Below are 19,063 nucleotides of genomic sequence, written 5' to 3'. Positions count from 1 at the left end.
CTATACGTTTACACCATGTTCCCGGCGGCCACGGAAGTCCGATTTGAGGCTATCCTAACCGTGGACAAAACGGGATGGACGTAGGACAACGCGGGGAACGTGATGAGCTTACGTGACAGGCCAGCATGCTTGCCGTGAATGCCGTGTCAGATTTTTAAATTGTCAAAAAAAAATTGCCTCGGCAGTCACAGTAAACCCCAATAAAACATACATAAGCGTGACAGCTTGTAATACGCCATAACAAAATGATTATGTAGTGGGACGCAACGAGGAATATATGACATTGTGTAGTCTAGGCTGACCAGACGCCGTGAGAACGGAGTCTGATAGCTGTTTAAGACGGGGGGGGGGGGGGGGGGAATAGTCGCGGTCACTCCGGCAAAGCTATCCGTTTCGGGCAAATGGGGCTGTTGTGGTCGCCGAGAACATTGTGTAACCGTAGCTTAGATCAGCTCCTTGTGACTCGATGCCTTCCTGCAAAAACAGCACTAACCTTGATTTTTTTTTTTTAAGATAAAATATATCTTCTATTGTTATGTCGTGTCTTCCTGTCTAATGTTTTGGGACATATTTTGCGAAATGTATTAACGTGTGCTATAAGTTTCATTCTTGTTTTTTTTTTTTTCTGTTAAATAGGTGGTGAGTTTGTTGGTTCACATTTCTAACTCAAATTCTCTTTCAATTAAGTTAATTTCATTGAAAGCTACATTTGCCGTAGATTAATTTCGTTGTGTCTTTTTGATATCTTTTATTGCGTCATGATTGTAATGAATTAAAATGTTTATTTAAGAAGTTGGGATTGTAAAAATAAGATTCTGTTGTGAATCTGTGTGTTTGTTGTCCGGAGAAGTGTCATAATCATTGCAGGGAAAACTTCATTTTCTGTAAATGAATAAATAAAATCGTACTAACACCAAACTGTGTCCGCACTGCACATGGCACAGCTAATGAAAGAACGATTCCAAACAATGCAAAGTGTTGTAAGGCAGATTTTGTATATGGATATGATAGTGAATGACGAAAGGGCAATGTCAGGTTATATCTTGATATATGAGGCATGAACCATTCACACGGTTTCAATGAGACCACAAAACTTGGAGGCGTTCTATTCTATATCGACATCAGATGCTTTATAATATGTCGTATGCACATCAAAAGCACAATAATAACGTGAGAGAGAACGCGGAGTGAGAGAAGAGACGAGGTGCCGAGAGAATTGCAGGGGGAGAAGGAGAGGGAGAAGAGATGAGAATGGGAGAGACTATAGGGGGTGGTGAGCAGGACACGTATTGGAGGCTGACTTAAAGGGATTGTACAGTTTTGGTTGAGACCAAATTTAGGTTTCTAACATTTTTTGGGTAAGATGATGAGAAACCTCTTATAGAATTTGAACGAGCATGTAATTCTATGAGGACTTCAACGTTTATTTGATGAAAATTGGTTTTGAAATGGCTGAGATATCCAAAAAAGAGCGATTCTAGTAAAGTGTGGGACCCACACTTTATTACGATCGCTTTGTTTTACTTTATTTTTGGATGTTTCAGTCATTCCAAACCCGATTTTCATCAAATAAACTTTCAATTCCTCTTAAAATGGTGTACTCTGTACTATTATCATAAGTGTTTTCTTGGTATCTCGCAAAAAGCTAAAAGCCCAATTCTCATCTCCACCAATACTGTAACATCCCTTTAAAGACATTGACGAGCACCTATATCGTCAAGCTCTGAATACATTGCACACTGTACTCTCTTAAAAAGAAAAGGGTAAATCAGCGTTTTGAAAGGGGCGAGGAGTGACAGCGTTTTTAAGATTGTATTCACCCTTTTATCCAGCTGAATCAAACAGTTAGATAAAAGGATGAATACAACATTTTAAAAACGCTGTCACTCCTCGCCCCTTTTAAATGTTGATTTACCCTTTTCTTTTTAAGAGTGTTATAAATAATGTTTATATGAAGGAATGCCACTCGTCAATTCATTTTTTTTGCCAGAATAAACATACAGAAAATGAACACGTACGCCCATCAGCAAACACCAGATGGATGTGTGTGTGTGCGCACTCAAGAGTATGAGAGTTTTCTTATTCTATTTTTATAATTATAACCTACAGTCATGTAATATTCCTCATAATTTACTCCTTATTTTTTTTTTACAGCGCACAACACTATATAAGATAGTTTTCCCCACTGGCTATACACTCGTAATAACAACAAAACTTTGTAGTACGTGGTATAGCGAAACGCAGTGTAATAGCCTGATAAATCAATTTAGTATGATATAGTAAAATTAGTCATACTTTTCAGGCATTTCTTGAATATTTCGTACTCAACGCGATGCTATGAAGTCCCTTGTTTGTGACGATGACGTGCATAAAATTATCAGGCATAAGTGTAGTGTGTGGTTTATGTTTGAATGGATGAAAAGGATTATTGAAGATTGATATATTTTTTTTTTTTAGATCTCATATCAATCTGGGTATAAAAAGAGCAAGCCCATTTTTTTTTAAATCTTTGACTCCCCACAGAAGCTTCGTTAGCCTCAAACTATCGTTATCGTGATTCATTTTTAAGTCCGCACGGTGAGTCCTATGCCATTTTCCATTGATTGTGCTCACAATGATGTGATGATATAGTGGACTGGTCTCGTGACACTTGACCAAGAAAGTCGACGAATTAATGAGCGAGCATTTACCATCAAACTGATCTTCCGAAAATTTTTATTTCCATTGCGAGAATATTATTGTAATCAAACTTTTTTTCCAGTGTTGACAATATTGCTTGAAGCGTTTGTTCGTTTTCACTCTTTAAATTCAATGTGAAAACGTGAAACACCCTTGTCAAACTGTGGTTGTCGTCACACACAGAGTATCATCTGTATTACACTTTAGTAAGATCCTATCTAATTCTCTAGAATTATTGCAACAAAGGAGAGTATAAAACATCCAGAATGCTCCATACTTTTGTTAGGGAACCAATAAAATGAATTGGACACATGAGGGCGCACTATGCCTCGTGACTGCATGTTCATGTCGTTTTTCTCGAAGTTTATGATTCGCTCGAGCTGCGAGCGATGTTTGCGGTACGGATATTATGCTGTTTTCCCTGAGTGCTAAGTCTGACGTGTCAGTTCAATGCTCGAGTAGGTATGAGACATATCGATACTTGTTGCGATTGCATTGTTATCATGTAATACATCATCAATTGATTCGATTTTGTTTTAATTTACAATGTCGCGTATTTGTGTAAGTATGTCTCGAATCATCAATATATACAGCTACCTATACATGTAATAATTATACACAAATTAAGCATTATAACGGCTCTCGAGTCAAATACAGAACCCAATTTCAGATCATTCAATTTCCAACAAAAGTATAAAGTACAATGTACAATATATCATTTGTACATACATAGGGAATCAATGCAGCTCATTTTTTTTTTTTTACATAATAAAGAAGACATAGTTTATAAGAGAATACAATCATGTTAGGCAAACTATAGCTGAATTACAAGACAAGTATGAAAGAAAAGTTGTCGGAAATGGAGGGAACTGTTGCAAAGCTTGACTTGTAAAATGCAGTGTCGTTTCATGAGCAGTAACTACTGAAATAGTAACGGGCAAACAAAACATTGTCGCTGTCCAAAAGAATGACACGCGATAACACTATGCTGGGGCCTTAACATAAGATAAATTGATAAAAGTCAATCCTATACATGACGAAAGACAAAAAAAAAAATATTGAAAACTAGCAGGAATGATATTTCTATCGAAAGCTATTTTATTGTGATGTTCAGATATCAGGAAGTGTCCGAGAAATGACACTCTATACTACTCACTGACACTCACACACACACAAACACACACACACATGTATATATATATATATATATATATATATATATAAGATTACATTATATCATATATCAACTCTGGTGTTCTCATTTTTTCTTTTTCCTATCATATATATATATATATATATATATATATATATATATATATATATATATATATATTATAACATGATATATACATCCAGCACTGTTTTGACTCAAATATAGGTGAGGTATTTTGATAATGATTCGGGTAAAACATTTATTGTTTAGTTTGTATGAATATGCCCCGTGATGGCTATAAACTTAGAGCCTGTCTACAAAATATTTTATACGCAAAACAGTCAGAAACAATCAACTTGCAGGGGCCGATCCAGGAATTCTGTTAAAAAAAAAAAGGGGGGGGGGGGGCGCAAACAATATTTCTGGCGCTACTTCCGGGTTTCATCATTTTTTTTTCTTTTTATTTATTTTGTTTTAACGACAATAAAGAGGGGGCGCGCGCCCGGTGGGCCCCCTTCTGGATCTGTCAAGGTAGTGAGTAGTGAGTATGACACTAAAGAAGCAATTTTACCTATCCGAGGGCTCATTGATATGATTTTAAGTAATCATCAGTGACAGCATATTCTTATTTTTAGCAAATTAAAACACACGCTGCACATAAGGAGCGAATAAGAAGGGCGACAGGAGAGAATGGTAAAGATTATGTCTTTCACACACTGTTTCATAAACGAATGACGATCCAAGTAGTTTTTTTCGTCATCGATTTCAGTCCTAACATCGAACATCGAAGAAATCTTCTTCATAAATCAACAGATACTAATCATGTGCAATAATTTGAGGCAATGCAAAAGCGACTATAGTATACGATTGGAGTACAGTTGTATTTATATTATGGACAATTCTTACTAAGCTATGTCATGCGTTATCGATCATGCATCATAACACGGTTTGAGGATTCGATGGCAAATGCGATGTGTATTTTCGTTGTGTGTATGAAGGTACCGTAGTTATTTTTTTTTTTTTTCCCCCCCAACCGCGCGCTCGCCAGTTTCTGCATGCGATGCTGTCTTTTGTATCCGCTCGAGTATCCCAGTCATTCAACAAATCGCGCGTGGAGCGCTAACAGAAGAAAACATGGCGGGTTTGTGCAGAACGGAGTCGAACACTGGTTTCATACAAGTATGGGTTACCGTGATACTAGGGATTTTACAAGTCATCCCGTCATACATAGATACCGCCAAAGCACAAACGGAAGGTAAGATCATGTATTTATGTAAGTTTTGCCCGATCACGACTGTATCATGTCTTCTTTTTCACGTTGAAGTCGTATCTTGGAAATGGCTCTCGACGGGCACAGCGATCGGGCAACAACACGCATTTGCTGGCATGCCATGCCTGTTGAGTGGTCTTCTCTCGATCTGTCATACAGTTTCCGATTTACAAGATTTGTTATCTTTCACGATCTTCCTTACGAACAGTAACAAAATATTAACAGAAGTTTTATATTACGTAGGGACATATTTACGCTTACTGATCCTTTGTTGATCAACAATGTCGTAGCATACAAGTTGAGTACATTTTTGCTACGGCATCAGGAAGTTGTGTGTGATACGTAGCCAGAGAAACTACAAATAGCATTACTATACAGATGTTTTGTTATTGCGGATATGGTTGAATCCCCACTGTAGTGAAGCGATTTGCATATATCGCGGGTAGTAATGCAGAGTGTAGAATAGGGTCGTATTGAGTGGTGTGATGTTGACTTGAAGGGTTCTTTGTTACCTGTGTATACGAACGAGTATTGCTTCTCAGACTCTGTTACTGTCGACAGGATGGTGACACACTTTTTTTTTTTCAATAGACATCTACAGTATGTATGGCTTGTCTACTGTATGCAGATCTAGACTAAAGCGACCAATCTACCACTAGCCTCTAGACTGTACCCCTACCACTGCATGTACTGTCTCAATATTTATGTGTGGTAGGCCCTACTGTAAGTGGTGGGCACCTACAGTAGTTGGATAATGCAGTCATTAGGATAGTGTACATTGTAGGACACAAGGAGCCAGGACTAGATTCTACTTGGTAGTGGCATCTGACTATTGTATTGCATGATAGACAAGATATCTGTTACATTTTTTATTTTTTTTATTTTTTTGAAAAGCCAAAGTTTGTTTTTCTCTTTTCCTCAGCCAAGTCTTGTGGTAGCGGCTGTAGCTTATGTACAAAGTGATCGAGCGCATGTGTGTGCAGCCCCATATACAGTGTATCTTTCTTTTTCTTTTCTGTTTTTTCCTCTTTTCATTTTCAGGTGTTCCTAACTTAAGTTTTCCCTCATATTTATCATGATTTCTGTGTAAGTTTCCTCTTATCTAACTGCCTTTCTTTCCTACTCGATCTTACTTTCTGCCTAAACTAATTGTTCTTCTTTTCCTTCATGGGTTATCTTTCCTTCCATTTAGGCATACCTTTCCTTTCTTTTTGTCTCCAATATATTTTTCTTATGTTTTGTTCTGATGTATCCTTTTCTTTACAATGTATTTCCTTTTCAACCACTATAATTCTTTCATTCCTTCTTATTCATCTAAGCTTTCTTCCAGTTTTAATTCAACTCTTATTCTATTATTGTGCCTAGTGTTTTTGTTTATTTTCAATCTTTGATTCTTTGCTTTCTGTTTTTTTTTTTCAAACGTATCCATCTCTCCCCTACTTTCCTTTATAATGCAAGTTTCTCTCCTTTATTTCCTTCCTTAATTTCTGTTTTTATCAAATGTATGACTATTTTATAAACCTTTTGTTTCATTTTTACCAGGGTTACCTTTTTAGTAGCTTTTCATTTATTTCCTTTTCCCTTTTCCTATCCTTTCTCTTTATATTCTTTCAATCTTGTCTTACCACATTTTTCACAATCTTTCATTCACATACACACCTCACAGACACACACACGTATACAGCACACATACACACAAACACACACTCACACACACATACACACAACTCAAACATTCCCAAACGTCAATCAGTTGTTGCTGCATGACTCCGTACAAGCTGAGAGAAAAGCGGAAAAACAGGAATTTTCAAAGGTACCATACAGAGTGTAGGAAAACTTGCTGTGACTGCTACATTGTAGGAGGTGGCTACATTCAGATCAATCACTGCGCTCGCTGCAGTGCTGTGAATGTGCTTTGTGTGCATACTGCACCGTCTGCTCCTGTGCAATGTAGCTATTGCACTTTATTGCAGCTTTTATGATGTAAAGTCAACAAGTGAAACTTGTATCCTTAACAGCTATTTTGTGTGTGTGTGTGTGTGTGTAACTGTAACTCAAAATAATTGATGACTTTTTGTTTTATTTATTTGATTAAATAGTATTGCACAATGCATACATGTATATGCTACATGTACAATGTAGCATGAAATGAACCTCTTGTATACTTGTTTTTGTTTTTTAATGCGATACACGAAAGTATTTTATTTGTTGATGATGCATTTAGCTAGTGTCTCACACATTTAACAGGTACGTTGTAAGCATTCCTTCCAAGAGTTCTATGTGATTCTACCAAGTAAGGGTCTGAATTACCATGAATCATATTGAGGAAGGAAGTAAGCACAAACACAAATGTAAAACAAAAAGAAGAACTTCTGCCAAAGGTATGTAATTAATTCACCGTCTCTCTCTATCTCTCCCCCCCTCTCTTTCTCTCTTTAACAGCATTCGTTCAGTCGGACATCAACGACCTCCGTCAACTTGTAGAAGAAGTGGCATTGAAGGTAAAGAGTGATCATTTAGGGAGAAACAAGGGCAGGTTACATTCGCCACAAAAATGGTTTATGAATGTCTTTAGCCGTAATGTATTGTGTCTGTGGTGTCCACTGTACATGCAGTTTTTTGTTTGAAATTACCTGTATAAATACACCTGTGATGGTTTTTTGTTCTGATGAGTTATGTCATTGTAATTCCTTAGATTTTTCCTTTTTCATATTGAAATAACTTTTCAGTAGATGTTAAAAGGTTAAAGCAGGTAAAAAACTGTAAGTAGCATGGGAGCAGACTAGAGGATGGAGAATGTTTGCATGTATTCTATTATAGAGTATTAAATGCTGTACCAAATTTTTGACAGTCATTCCAAGATATTTAGTATTGCCCAGAGAAGCTGTGCTCAATGCAACATTTGATAATCTGAATGTCATACATTTAGTTCAGTTCAGTTCAAATTTATTTTGATACACATATACATGAATAAATTAGTCACTTATTGCTTGACATTTCCCTGATTTGTTGCTTTGTTTGATACAATGTCAATCAAGGCCTCTCATTAGAGTTAGATTTGCCTGCACTTTCATTGATATTGCTGACTCGAAACAGGTGCATTGTGTTAAATATCTGCTCTGTTTAAGTGTACCCCATCTTGTTTCACTGAGTGGTAATACTTTGTTCATTCAGGTAATGATGTTAGAGCAAATAGCAATGCAAACTGTTGAGTTATTTAGGGAATACCAAAGGACAGTTGCCAAAATGAACATTCCAGAAGCTTGCAAAAGCAGCACGATTACCGACCGAAAAATCCCCCCAGGATATAGTCTAATATAGCATGCAGTGCTGGTAAATCCATCTGAAATGAAATCTCAGATTTCCAATTTGGCGACTGTTCACTCCCCTCTCTTGCCTCCACTCCTCCCCTACCACAACACACACGCACACAAACACAATCATTTCCCCCATTGCTGTGTGGTGGTACATGTACTTTACTACATACCATACCTTGTGTTTGAGGAGCGTGGTAATCTGTTTGCCTAATTTGCATATAACTGGGGCCCTTAGTCTATTGTAGAAGGGGTATTGGCATTGCATGGTCATTAGGAAATGCTCCCACAGTGAGAAGAGATAACAATGGGGTCATTCATGATGTAGCTGTTTAGGTTTCATAGCATTGAAACTTTATGTTGATACACATTTGTACATTCGTCATACCCCGAGATCTGTCCAGTCTCCATGAATTAGCACAATGCTCCTTGAAACTTTGATTTCTATTCATGTCAGTGCTGTATAGAATATAAAAACATTCCCCTGATTTGGAGAATATGTGTTTTACTGTTGAGATGTATGTAATACAAAGGTATAGACCTCCCTGATTGCTCCTGGAACCCAACCTTTTGACACCCTGATGTGACCATGTTGTCATTTATTCCTGTGCAGAAAAAAAAAACCAACAACTTTCAAACTATCTTATTTGCCTTGTTCAAGCCAGAAGAGACTACACTTTAATCATGGCCACATGATGCAAATGGTATAATACATGTAGGGTCCAGTTTTCTAATGCTCAAACTTTTTTCTCTGTTTTTTAAACATTTTAGACAGCAACAACAACAACCTCATTAATTCAAAACATCTCAACCTAGATAAACATAGATCTCTGGGCTAAAGATAGATTGTACTTGTGAAGTGTATGGGCTGACATGATAATGAACAAAGTCATGTTTATACATTGGATAAAGGGATGACCAAGTGCCTCTAGGGAATAGAAAGGGATCTGTCAAGTTATGGCTACCAGTACCCTGAAGAATTCATGGTGTTTACATGGGCTATACTTTACTGACTTTTTACCTTTTTGTTGTACTGTACATCATCATTTTTTCCCTTCCCTTTTCCCCTACACTATTGTAAAAATCTTTTTGATTCTCCTTTTACATGGTGTTTTTGTGATAGTGGTACAGTATTACCATGTGTCTGTTTAGTATTCATCTGAAGAGATGGCCCATTTTGAAAGTGAAGAACAAGACATTGGACAGTTAAGATGCATGAAATTGCTACAGAACTGTGGCTAAAATAGTACTAGTGGTTGTAGGAGTTTTTGTCTCATTTAATCTGTTGTGTCACACTGTTGCGCTGAGCTCTGTGTGGTGGCTGCGTCAACAGGTACAAGATATCAAGGTACTTGCAGCGCAGCTCTTACATTATATCACACAGTGCATAGATAATGAGGGTACCCAGTACATGCATTTCTGTCCCTTTTCATATTCTCTCTTTTTGTTTGTTCTGTGCGAGTCTTTAGACTCCACTTTCCTTGTACAGGTCATTGCAGCCCACACTGATGATACCAGCACCCTTCACTTACATGCATACATTTCATTCCCTACATCCTGAACTCAGATACTTTGCATAATGACTAGGAACCATGCATCAATGTGTGTTATACTTGAAAAGGATTACACATGAAATAGATTGGTGAAAGATCTATCCTAGTGGACCTTTTTGTACAAGTTATAATGGAATATTTAGATGTCACACTCATTCAAGAAACAGTAAAGTTGTTTACAATCACATTTGCATCTTATATTACGTGGCTTGCTAAATTCTGAGTTGTAATGTGTTTTGATTTCTACTATAATTTCTACTATAATTACTTCTATAATTACTGCTCTTTCTACTGTGATTAAGATTTCTACTATAAGAGTGAAGATGAATTCTAGAAAACAAAGTTTGTATAGTAAATTCCTGACAAAGTCTTTTTTTTAAAGTGGAGTGGTGACATCACTTAATGCACTTGTGTGATTGTGATTTGTGTTAGTGTTGTTTGAAAACTTAAATTCTGATATTCCATACCTTTCTTGATTTCTCAACCCATTATGAGAAACTTTAAAAGTTTTGTTGAACTTTGTTTTAAGCCATCTGCGGCTAACCTAACATCCCACCTTCAAATTTTTCTCCCGTCGCAAAATGTATGGGATGTTCCATAACCTGCCCCGTTATTGAAGCAATTCATTTCTGACTTTGCGTTTGTTGCTTGGTGAACAAAAAAGAACCAGGCATTGAAATGAATGAAAGAAGGAAAATCAATAGGCGGTGCAGAAGACTGGAACCAATGAAAAGCAAACTTGAATGCTGTGGACCGAGGCTCATTAGTGAGTCGCGGTATCAATCAATGGATGCGGCTAGGGCCAACGGAGAGCAGAGGTGAAAGTAAAGAGGGAATAGGGATATTTTTCTCATTGTTATAGGCTTCCATTATGGCTTCCTCATAATCGCATCATGATACCTTTATTCATGAAGTCATTGCGAGCTGGGATGGAGCTGCATTAAAGTGCATTGTCAGGTCATGTTCAAGCTACAATAAACTGTGATACATGTACACAGAGTAGGATTGAGACAAAAGAGTATGATAAAGGTTTCAGTATAATTTGACATGGAATGAGGAAGCTTCAGAATTTACAAAGTATCGCATCATTTTTGACTGCAGCCACAAATGGAAATCAGATAAGGTCACGATATCATTTCATCACATTATCTCTCAGTTTGTTCAGAGAAAACACAGATCAGTTTTACTGTATTTGATGATTTAGCAACTGCAGTGCAACACCTTTTCCCTAGCCTTTTTCAAAAGCCCTCATGCTGTTGCTGTTGCTAAGATTTTCCAGTCGAATGACCTGAGGGTCTATTGACATCTTATAGAAAAAAAGTGCTTAGACTACATGTATATCATTCATGAGGCAAGAGACTTAACCAGTGACCACTTCTACTGAATAATGCAATTAGTCACTTTGACCACTAGAATGACTAAAATTCCAATCAGCTGTCATTGCACAAGCTTCTATGGGTGGAGCTCTTTAGATTGCTATAATTTTTGCAACTAAGCACTGGCAGCAAATTAGTCTAGAGTCCACATTATAATCATTATCAGCCAGTGTATAAGGCTGAATTATATTTCTTATGCTGGTCTTTATGTCTGTGCAAATGAACTGTAATAAACTGACCTAAACTTCTATAGTGGGATTTGTGCTTGTAAGTTTGATAGTATGTCAAGATGTGACTTTTTTTCTAAAATGGAGTATACACCCCTAATTTACAAACTGTCTGGCTCTCATACAGTAGCTCTCTATATTAAATATGCCACAATCCATCTCCTGCTTGTATTTGGTAGCTACAGAAGAACACGGGTCAAGGGTTACCTCTACCTACCATCTGGTTCAGCAGTAAAAATAATTCAAGCACTTCTTTTTTTCTTCTTTTTTTTTGGGGGGGGGGGCTATGAATATTTGGATATCTTTCAATTTCCTCATCACTAAAAAAGTTTCATGAAAATGCAAAATAAGCTATAATTCTGAGATATGACTATGGATTGTGCAACTTGGATTAATTAGTACTGTAAAACAAGGACTGTTCATGTGCATTTATAATTTCCCAAATTTCTTGAGAGCCAAGATTCACAGAATTCAAATGTACACAGAAGTTCTTGCCTACACTATATTCATTGAATACCAGAGGCATTTCGTGAAAATTTTTTGCCATGAATAAAGTTGTCAGCCCTAATTCGCGAAAATTTCATGACGCAAAAATTAGATGCTGTACAGTACTTCATTTGGTCAAAAAACAATAACAAGCACTATTGAAAGTCAAAGCATTGACATGGAAATAAAATGAATAACGGCAAAAAAAAAAAAAAAAAAAAAAAATCAGGCTGAATGTGGCTCTTACAAGAATTGGTAATGCTGGAATGTTGAGGAACCCTCTGTTATGGAAGTTCTGGGCACATCCCCCAAATACCCGCCATTGAGTTGTTGCCTCAACAGTTCTTCTTTCATGTACAATAGTACAATTGTATATTGTTTGATTTGTACACAGACAGATCAAACTTTGATGATAGCTGACATTGTACCTGAATTTCATCACATATTATAATCCATTTAGATGATAATATTGTGAAAGAACACAATGTTTGATACCAAATGTTTAGGGAAATATTGAATGAATTTGCTTCCAGGAATATATGGAATTAATGACGTCAATTTTTACAGGAAAAAGAAATTAGAGTCTGAAATTATATGCGGTTGTATTTAGTTTTGTTTATTTCATTGTATAATTGCTACCTGCTATTCATACTTATTGTGAATGCAAATGTTCATAAATCTTCGTCAAGCTCTCGGGGGCAAAAAAAAAAATGTATGAATCTTGTATCTTATTAAAAAAAATTTCAGGAAGTTGTCACAGTCAGCATTTTTTTTTTTTTTAACCATTCTTGACAGAATGTCTGTGAAATATTGTCATCTGATTCCTAACACCAGGCAGGTAAAAAAAGAGAAAGAGGAATTGTGGGGTGGGAAAAACCCAACCCCGGTGGATTTCATGCAAGATATCTCTGTGCTGGTATTGTGAGTGTTGTGATGGAGGGCTGCCTGTTGGTATCCCCAAGCCAATGGTTTGACAATGTGTAGAATATCCATTGGCCATTTCCACTCCCCACCCCCAATCCACCTTTCAGTGCCATTGAGAAAGCTCACCAACCGTGGCAAGGGACTATTGTTGCATATGAACAATGCTCAAACCCCAGACTTTGGCAGAGGGAGTGGAGAATCAATAGATGTGTGTTTTTACATTACATGTATGTGTGTGTGCACGCACTTGTAGTAGTTTGTAGATAGTATCATAGTGCATGTACTTACAATATTATAGAAATTGAAAACATTTCCTAGGAGATTCCCATTGGTACTCTGAAATGTCCAGAGTTCTTTAATTTTATGAAACCTTTAAATGGAAAAGATTAGATTTTTGAAAAAAAAAAAAAAAACTGCTTTACTGTATCTGAAAGTCCACTATTCCCTGTCTGATTTGTACATGTATAGCAAGAGTCAATGTCAAGTGCATTAATGTAGAGTAATTTACATCAGTGGTAATGCCAGTCCTAAGCCTTGTTTCAATGAGACATTGATACAGTTGTATTTGGTATCAATTATGAATCACAATAATTGTAGTTACCATAGGATCTAGATTTGAAACATGGAAATGCTTCATTTCTGTAAAGTTGTTGCCTACATGATGTACCTTTGGCTATAGTACAATGTAATTGCAGTTTTCGTATGTAGCAATTGTTGTGAAGTTTGTTTGTTTGTCTTTTTATGAAAGAGGGCCATGTACTTGCTTTTTTTTTCTATTTGTAGAATACTGGTAATCAAGGTTCATTCAAAAGATGGCAATTAGCCATCCAAAAAGCCTGAATCACCTAAACAAGGCAAAATTACATATAGTTTGATTTCGTTCAAATGGTGTTCTACACTCCCAATGCCGTAGCACATACCAGCCACTCATAATGTACACACACATTGTACAGAGTTAGGCACTACCTATGCCTTTTCATTTTAAAATGCATCGTTTCATTATGAGACAATACTTTAATACGTACAAGTGTACATGTGCAGTATGTACTTGAGACATATCTTCAGTGATATTTACCTGTTCTACATGCTAATCTTGTGGTTTATGATGATAGCTACATGCTCGAGCAAAGCTCTGTAGACATATAAACTGAAAGTATAAAGTGCAGTGTGTATCTTTATACCGGATGATAACCATTATTAATGTTTATTATATTTGTTTTCGACACCATGAAAAATAGATCATACTTTGGACAGATACGGTACCAAGGTATTAGGCTTGAAATGAAGTACAAAGTCACTGTGTACACAGATGGCCCCGATACAGCTTTACCTGTGTGGGTGGGGTTCTTGGTTCTCATCTGACTGCAGTGAGGAAGACAAAATGCATATATACGTTATCTAGTAATGCACTTCTTACTCTGTTGTCACACAGCATAAAGTGTGTCCTCCTTGTAAGCTGTAATGGAGCATCTAAGGCTCTTTGTTACATTGTAGCATCATCTGCACTCTGTGGAAGGCAGAAATTTTTTTTTTTTTTAACCAGAACAGAGGACGGGCTGATTTTGCTAGAAGTACGACATGCATTTCCTGTAGACACTTGCCCGAGTATACTCGGGACTCGTCTTCAATGGCCCGCTGGGGTAGAGATATGATGAAGTTTGCGGTTATTGAACGGAAACAAGTGCAGTACAAACTGGAAAAAGATAAGAGATCACGGGGAAAATATCACAATATGTTTTTGATTTCTTTTGTTTTGTTTTGTTTTTTAAAATTGCATTGGTGAATTAGATATTTGGCATAATTATACATACACATGTGCCTTGAGCATTTGAAGATAATAAATGAAAGAAATGAAAATAACATTTTAATTCTCGTGGTTGTGCATAAGGTTTTGTCTGTGGATGCAGAGTAAACATTGAAACCATTACTTACATTGCCATGGTTGACTTTTAAGCTATCCCCAAGTCCTTGCAATTAACCTATTTTTTACTTACAAGTGAAGTTGCCATAAATGAAAAGACTGCAAGGTGTACTTCATGATTTTATGATCAGTAGATACAGAGCTCAGACAATAAAAACTGTCATTGTGTATGATTGCTCAGCCATAGTTCAATGTCTACAAGTGGGGAGTGTGTAAGTGCAGTGGTTATATTTTCCCAGTGTATGTGTATACAGGCTATTGCTCTATTTCTACTGTAGTGAATAGGGTCTGTTCTTCTCCAGTGTCTGTGACAAGCCAAGCCAAGCTGCTGCTGTCACACTGGTAGCTATCTCACATGCAATCCACTCTTTCCATGGATGTACATTGTACATGGCTGAGAGACTCCAGTCATTACCTGGAGTAATAGGCAGTCAGTTTCCCTCCATTGCTAGCAAAGGTCAACTGTGAAACAGTGTGGGGCAGCAGTATTGGTTAATGTATTGTTGATATAGGCCTATACTAGAATGCATTAATTAGCATGCTACCATTAGTTGGGATTGTAATGGAACTGCCACTGACAGCTTGGGCCAGTTTTGTGTGTAACTGGCAAATGAAGAACAAAGTTGTCACAGGTGACGTTATAATAACCCCTTGAGTTCCATGGAATTGGTGCCCAACTGCACGGGTATGCTTTCGTTCTTAAAGGTATTGTTGACCATTGGGGACAGTGATTTAAAAAATGTTTGAGTTATCACATTTGATGCATATGTGTGGGTCAGCTGTATCACAAAACATCCTGCCATATAAAAATTTTGCAATAAAGTCAAACATAGGGAGATATCACTATTTTTCTCAGTAAACCATAACTGTTGATGGTTTATTCTAAAGACAATTTCATTATAACTATTGTTCACATTTTGTATATTTAACAATTAACTTGACATGGATTATACTGATAAATATTTTTTACATTGGCTGTTTCTATCCCTAACTCACATTTTAGAACTATTTTGAAGCACTAAAGCTGGGTTTTTGTTTTATCTTCAAATGGTAAATAATGCCTTTAAGAAGCTCAGGGTTGGGGGGGGGGATATGTTCTTTCTTTTAAGTATTCTTCTAGGATGAGTTCTTTTTCAGGAAATTCTGTAGATTTAAGAATTTGATTATTGTCCCTGGCAGTTTAAAACTCTTATGCGTAAGTTGAGCACAAGATGCACCCAGTCTCTGGCTAAATTTGAAAATGGCCAGACCAATCCAGACGTCCAATCTAGGAGTTATAGCTGTGTCTGTCTGTTAATAATGTCAAGGGTTGTTTTCAGATGCAACAGTTCTGTGATTCATTAGAAGGTGATAACTAAAATGATCTTGAAGGAAACTGCACCAATGATTTAGAAGAATGCCATAGTATAACAAAGTCATGGTTGTGCTTGATATACAGCTGTACCATGTTTAAGCACAGCAGTAAACAACAACAACAGCAACAACAACCACCACAACAAAAACAAAAACAACAAAGAAGACACACCCCAAAATATGTACAATTTCATAGTCCTTACGTGTATGAACATATGTGGCATTTTTATCCGTTAGTTATCACAGTTATATAGCTTTATTAGGGTTTTGAGTTAAATGCAAACTGTGTGACAGTGCTAGCTCACTGCCTATCTCTATGGTTTCATGTAGATGGCAAACAGTGATTGCACCATCTAATTCCTTGAAATGATTTGCATAGATATTTATGAGAGGATGATAATGTGTTTTGTTCATTTCTTTTTCTCCCCTGCAGAGTGACCTGTCCAGTCAAACTTTTACTATAGGCGAAAATGGGTGAGTAAACAATCAGATCATATACTGTATACGCCAAATATTTCGTGAGGTTTTTGTTTTCGCGAATTTCTTGAGTCAGGTGCTATTTGCAAAATTAAAGACATGCAAAAATAATGACTCTGTACAGTACAGTACTCCATGATCATGAATTTAACCACTTGTGAAATCGACTGGAAGTCCCGATTCCCGAAAATTTAGACTCGCTAAATATATGGCGTATACACTGTATATGATTTCTTAATGATGTGACTGTAACATACATGTTATGTATACGCTTTTCTTCATTTTTGTGTGTTAAGTCAGGAACGCATTTGCAAATGAAAATGGAGACATGCCAATTTCACTCTTCAAAGTGAAATGAAGCTTCATTTCTTGAGTAGATCATGAGCATGTATCTTTTGATAAAAACTGGAAGAAGGAAGAGTGGTTTCAAATTTAGAAATCTAATACAGGAAAATATTTTTTTCAGCCAGAGTATACAGTGTATTTGCAAATAAGATATGGAGATACCAAAGGAGTTTGTTTTCCACTTGAGACTAGGTTCAAAACGGGTATCATAATGCACACATGAAGGTAAAGCAAAATCGCTCGATAATAACTAATAGGGCCTAGGACCCTAAACATGCCAACCTTATGATTGTGTTCATGGTGTATAGCAAAGATATTCTTCAATAAGTTTTATACAAATTTGGAAATTGTTGCAACCAATCAGAAGAAAACATGTTTCCAGTGGTTTATTACCGGATTATAAAAAAAAAAAAAGAAAATAAAAAAAAGAAGAAGCATGTGTCATCTCAATATAGGCACATTTTTATTGGGTATTTCATGAGATATATTGTTTCATATAGAATATTGGCCACCACAATGCACTTTCATGATAGGCTCAGCAGTGTGCTGCACCCAACCAAGACCACAATGTACAATGATAACCTGACAGGCCAGCTACAATATTTTGAATGTGATTGGCCAGGTGTAGGAGTAGAAGTCATATGATAGTCATTGTGACTTTTCTCGAGTCAGTTTTCTAACTGCGAATTGGTCACAACAGTTATGTGGTCTTTTGTTTTTAAATGTGTCAGACATCCTTTGGCATAGTTGGCCATAAACTATTATCAAAATGTTATGATTTTAATAGCCATTATGATATCTTTTATATCTTAATATTTGCCTGCTACACATTATTTTTCTTTTTTTTTTGTTTAAAATTGACAGGACTTGGTGATTGATATGTTTCGAGTTCCTCCCTGCACGCAGTAAAATTTGTAGGAAACTCTTGGAAATGAAATGAAAGTGCAATCCCTTTTGTATGCAGTTTCAGTCAGCCGAATTGCATTGATTGCATTGGGACGATGCAATCAATGTTTGACTATTATTGATCATGCAATAAGAGATATGAGATGACCTTGTGGAAGAATTGGTGTTCCATACATTGTGCTGCAGAACAGTGCAACATGCATATAAATTGCACTTGGTGTTGGTATGTTTACATTTCAAGCTGTGGAAAGGTTGAGGTTAAAATCAATATTAATGTGTGTGTGTTTGTGTTTGTTTTAAATAGATAATATGCCACTGACAGATGATTTGAATTCCCCTTGCACCCTAATGTAGCCCTTCCTGACTTTAATCATTTGTTTTGTATGAAGATTGGATTGTTATGTTGGATATTAGTATCTATAGACGTATTAAACTTTATGGCAAATTGTAAACAGGAAAAGCAGGGCCCTGTTTTATGAAGACTAATAATTTATTATATAGTTGATTCTAAGGTGAGTCTATGACAGCCTGTGTGGTAAGGAAATTTATAATCAATTATATCTTTTGATAATACGGGCCCAGATATTGCTATTCTATGTAAATGTGTGGCTTACATATAACATTACAGCTCCTACCAAATTGTGATGCCATGGCCATTCATCGCCATGGCTACTGGTTCTAATCAACGTCATCTTGCCTGAATATTATGCATGCACCTTATTCCAGCCCAAGCTATTACAAACGACTGTGACATCATCACTTATGTACTCTGTGTACAGTACATGTACCAGAACGTGATGTTTCATCTACACTCCAGTGTAAACCTACAGTGAATATATTGTATTTCACTCTAAGACCTGCTGTGATAATTTGCTAGTGAGGTTACCTCCCCTCACTGATAACACTGTGATAGTGTCTGTTCAGTAGCAATCAGAAAACCTGCAGTGTAGCTTGCCATTGATGCCTCCCATTAGCTACATCAAAATGTAATTTGCCAGCATCAGGCATTGGAGTACAGCCCACCCTTGACAGGAGAGATAGGGCAAGAGAGATAGAGAAAGCAAGGGTGCAGGGATGAT

The 19,063-nt window shown here is 36.7% G+C and overlaps 1 protein-coding gene across 1 annotated transcript in view; it reads left to right on the top strand.

Moving 5' to 3' along the window:
* Positions 1-4,941: 4,941 nt before the first annotated feature.
* Positions 4,942-19,063, top strand: part of LOC140234579 (transmembrane protein 131-like) — a 96,161-nt gene continuing 82,039 nt past the window's right edge. The window contains exons 1-3 of the mRNA XM_072314600.1: positions 4,942-5,087; positions 7,545-7,603; positions 16,690-16,730. Of these exons, the coding sequence (XP_072170701.1) occupies positions 4,967-5,087; positions 7,545-7,603; positions 16,690-16,730 (221 nt within the window). The 5' untranslated portion in view covers positions 4,942-4,966. The remainder of the gene's footprint in view (positions 5,088-7,544; positions 7,604-16,689; positions 16,731-19,063) is intronic.

Source organism: Diadema setosum, chromosome 11 (assembly GCF_964275005.1).
Source record: "Diadema setosum chromosome 11, eeDiaSeto1, whole genome shotgun sequence".
Lineage (NCBI taxonomy): Eukaryota > Metazoa > Echinodermata > Echinoidea > Diadematoida > Diadematidae > Diadema > Diadema setosum.
The sequence above is the reverse complement of the archived record's forward strand: the minus strand, read 5'-3'. Positions and strand labels throughout refer to the sequence as shown.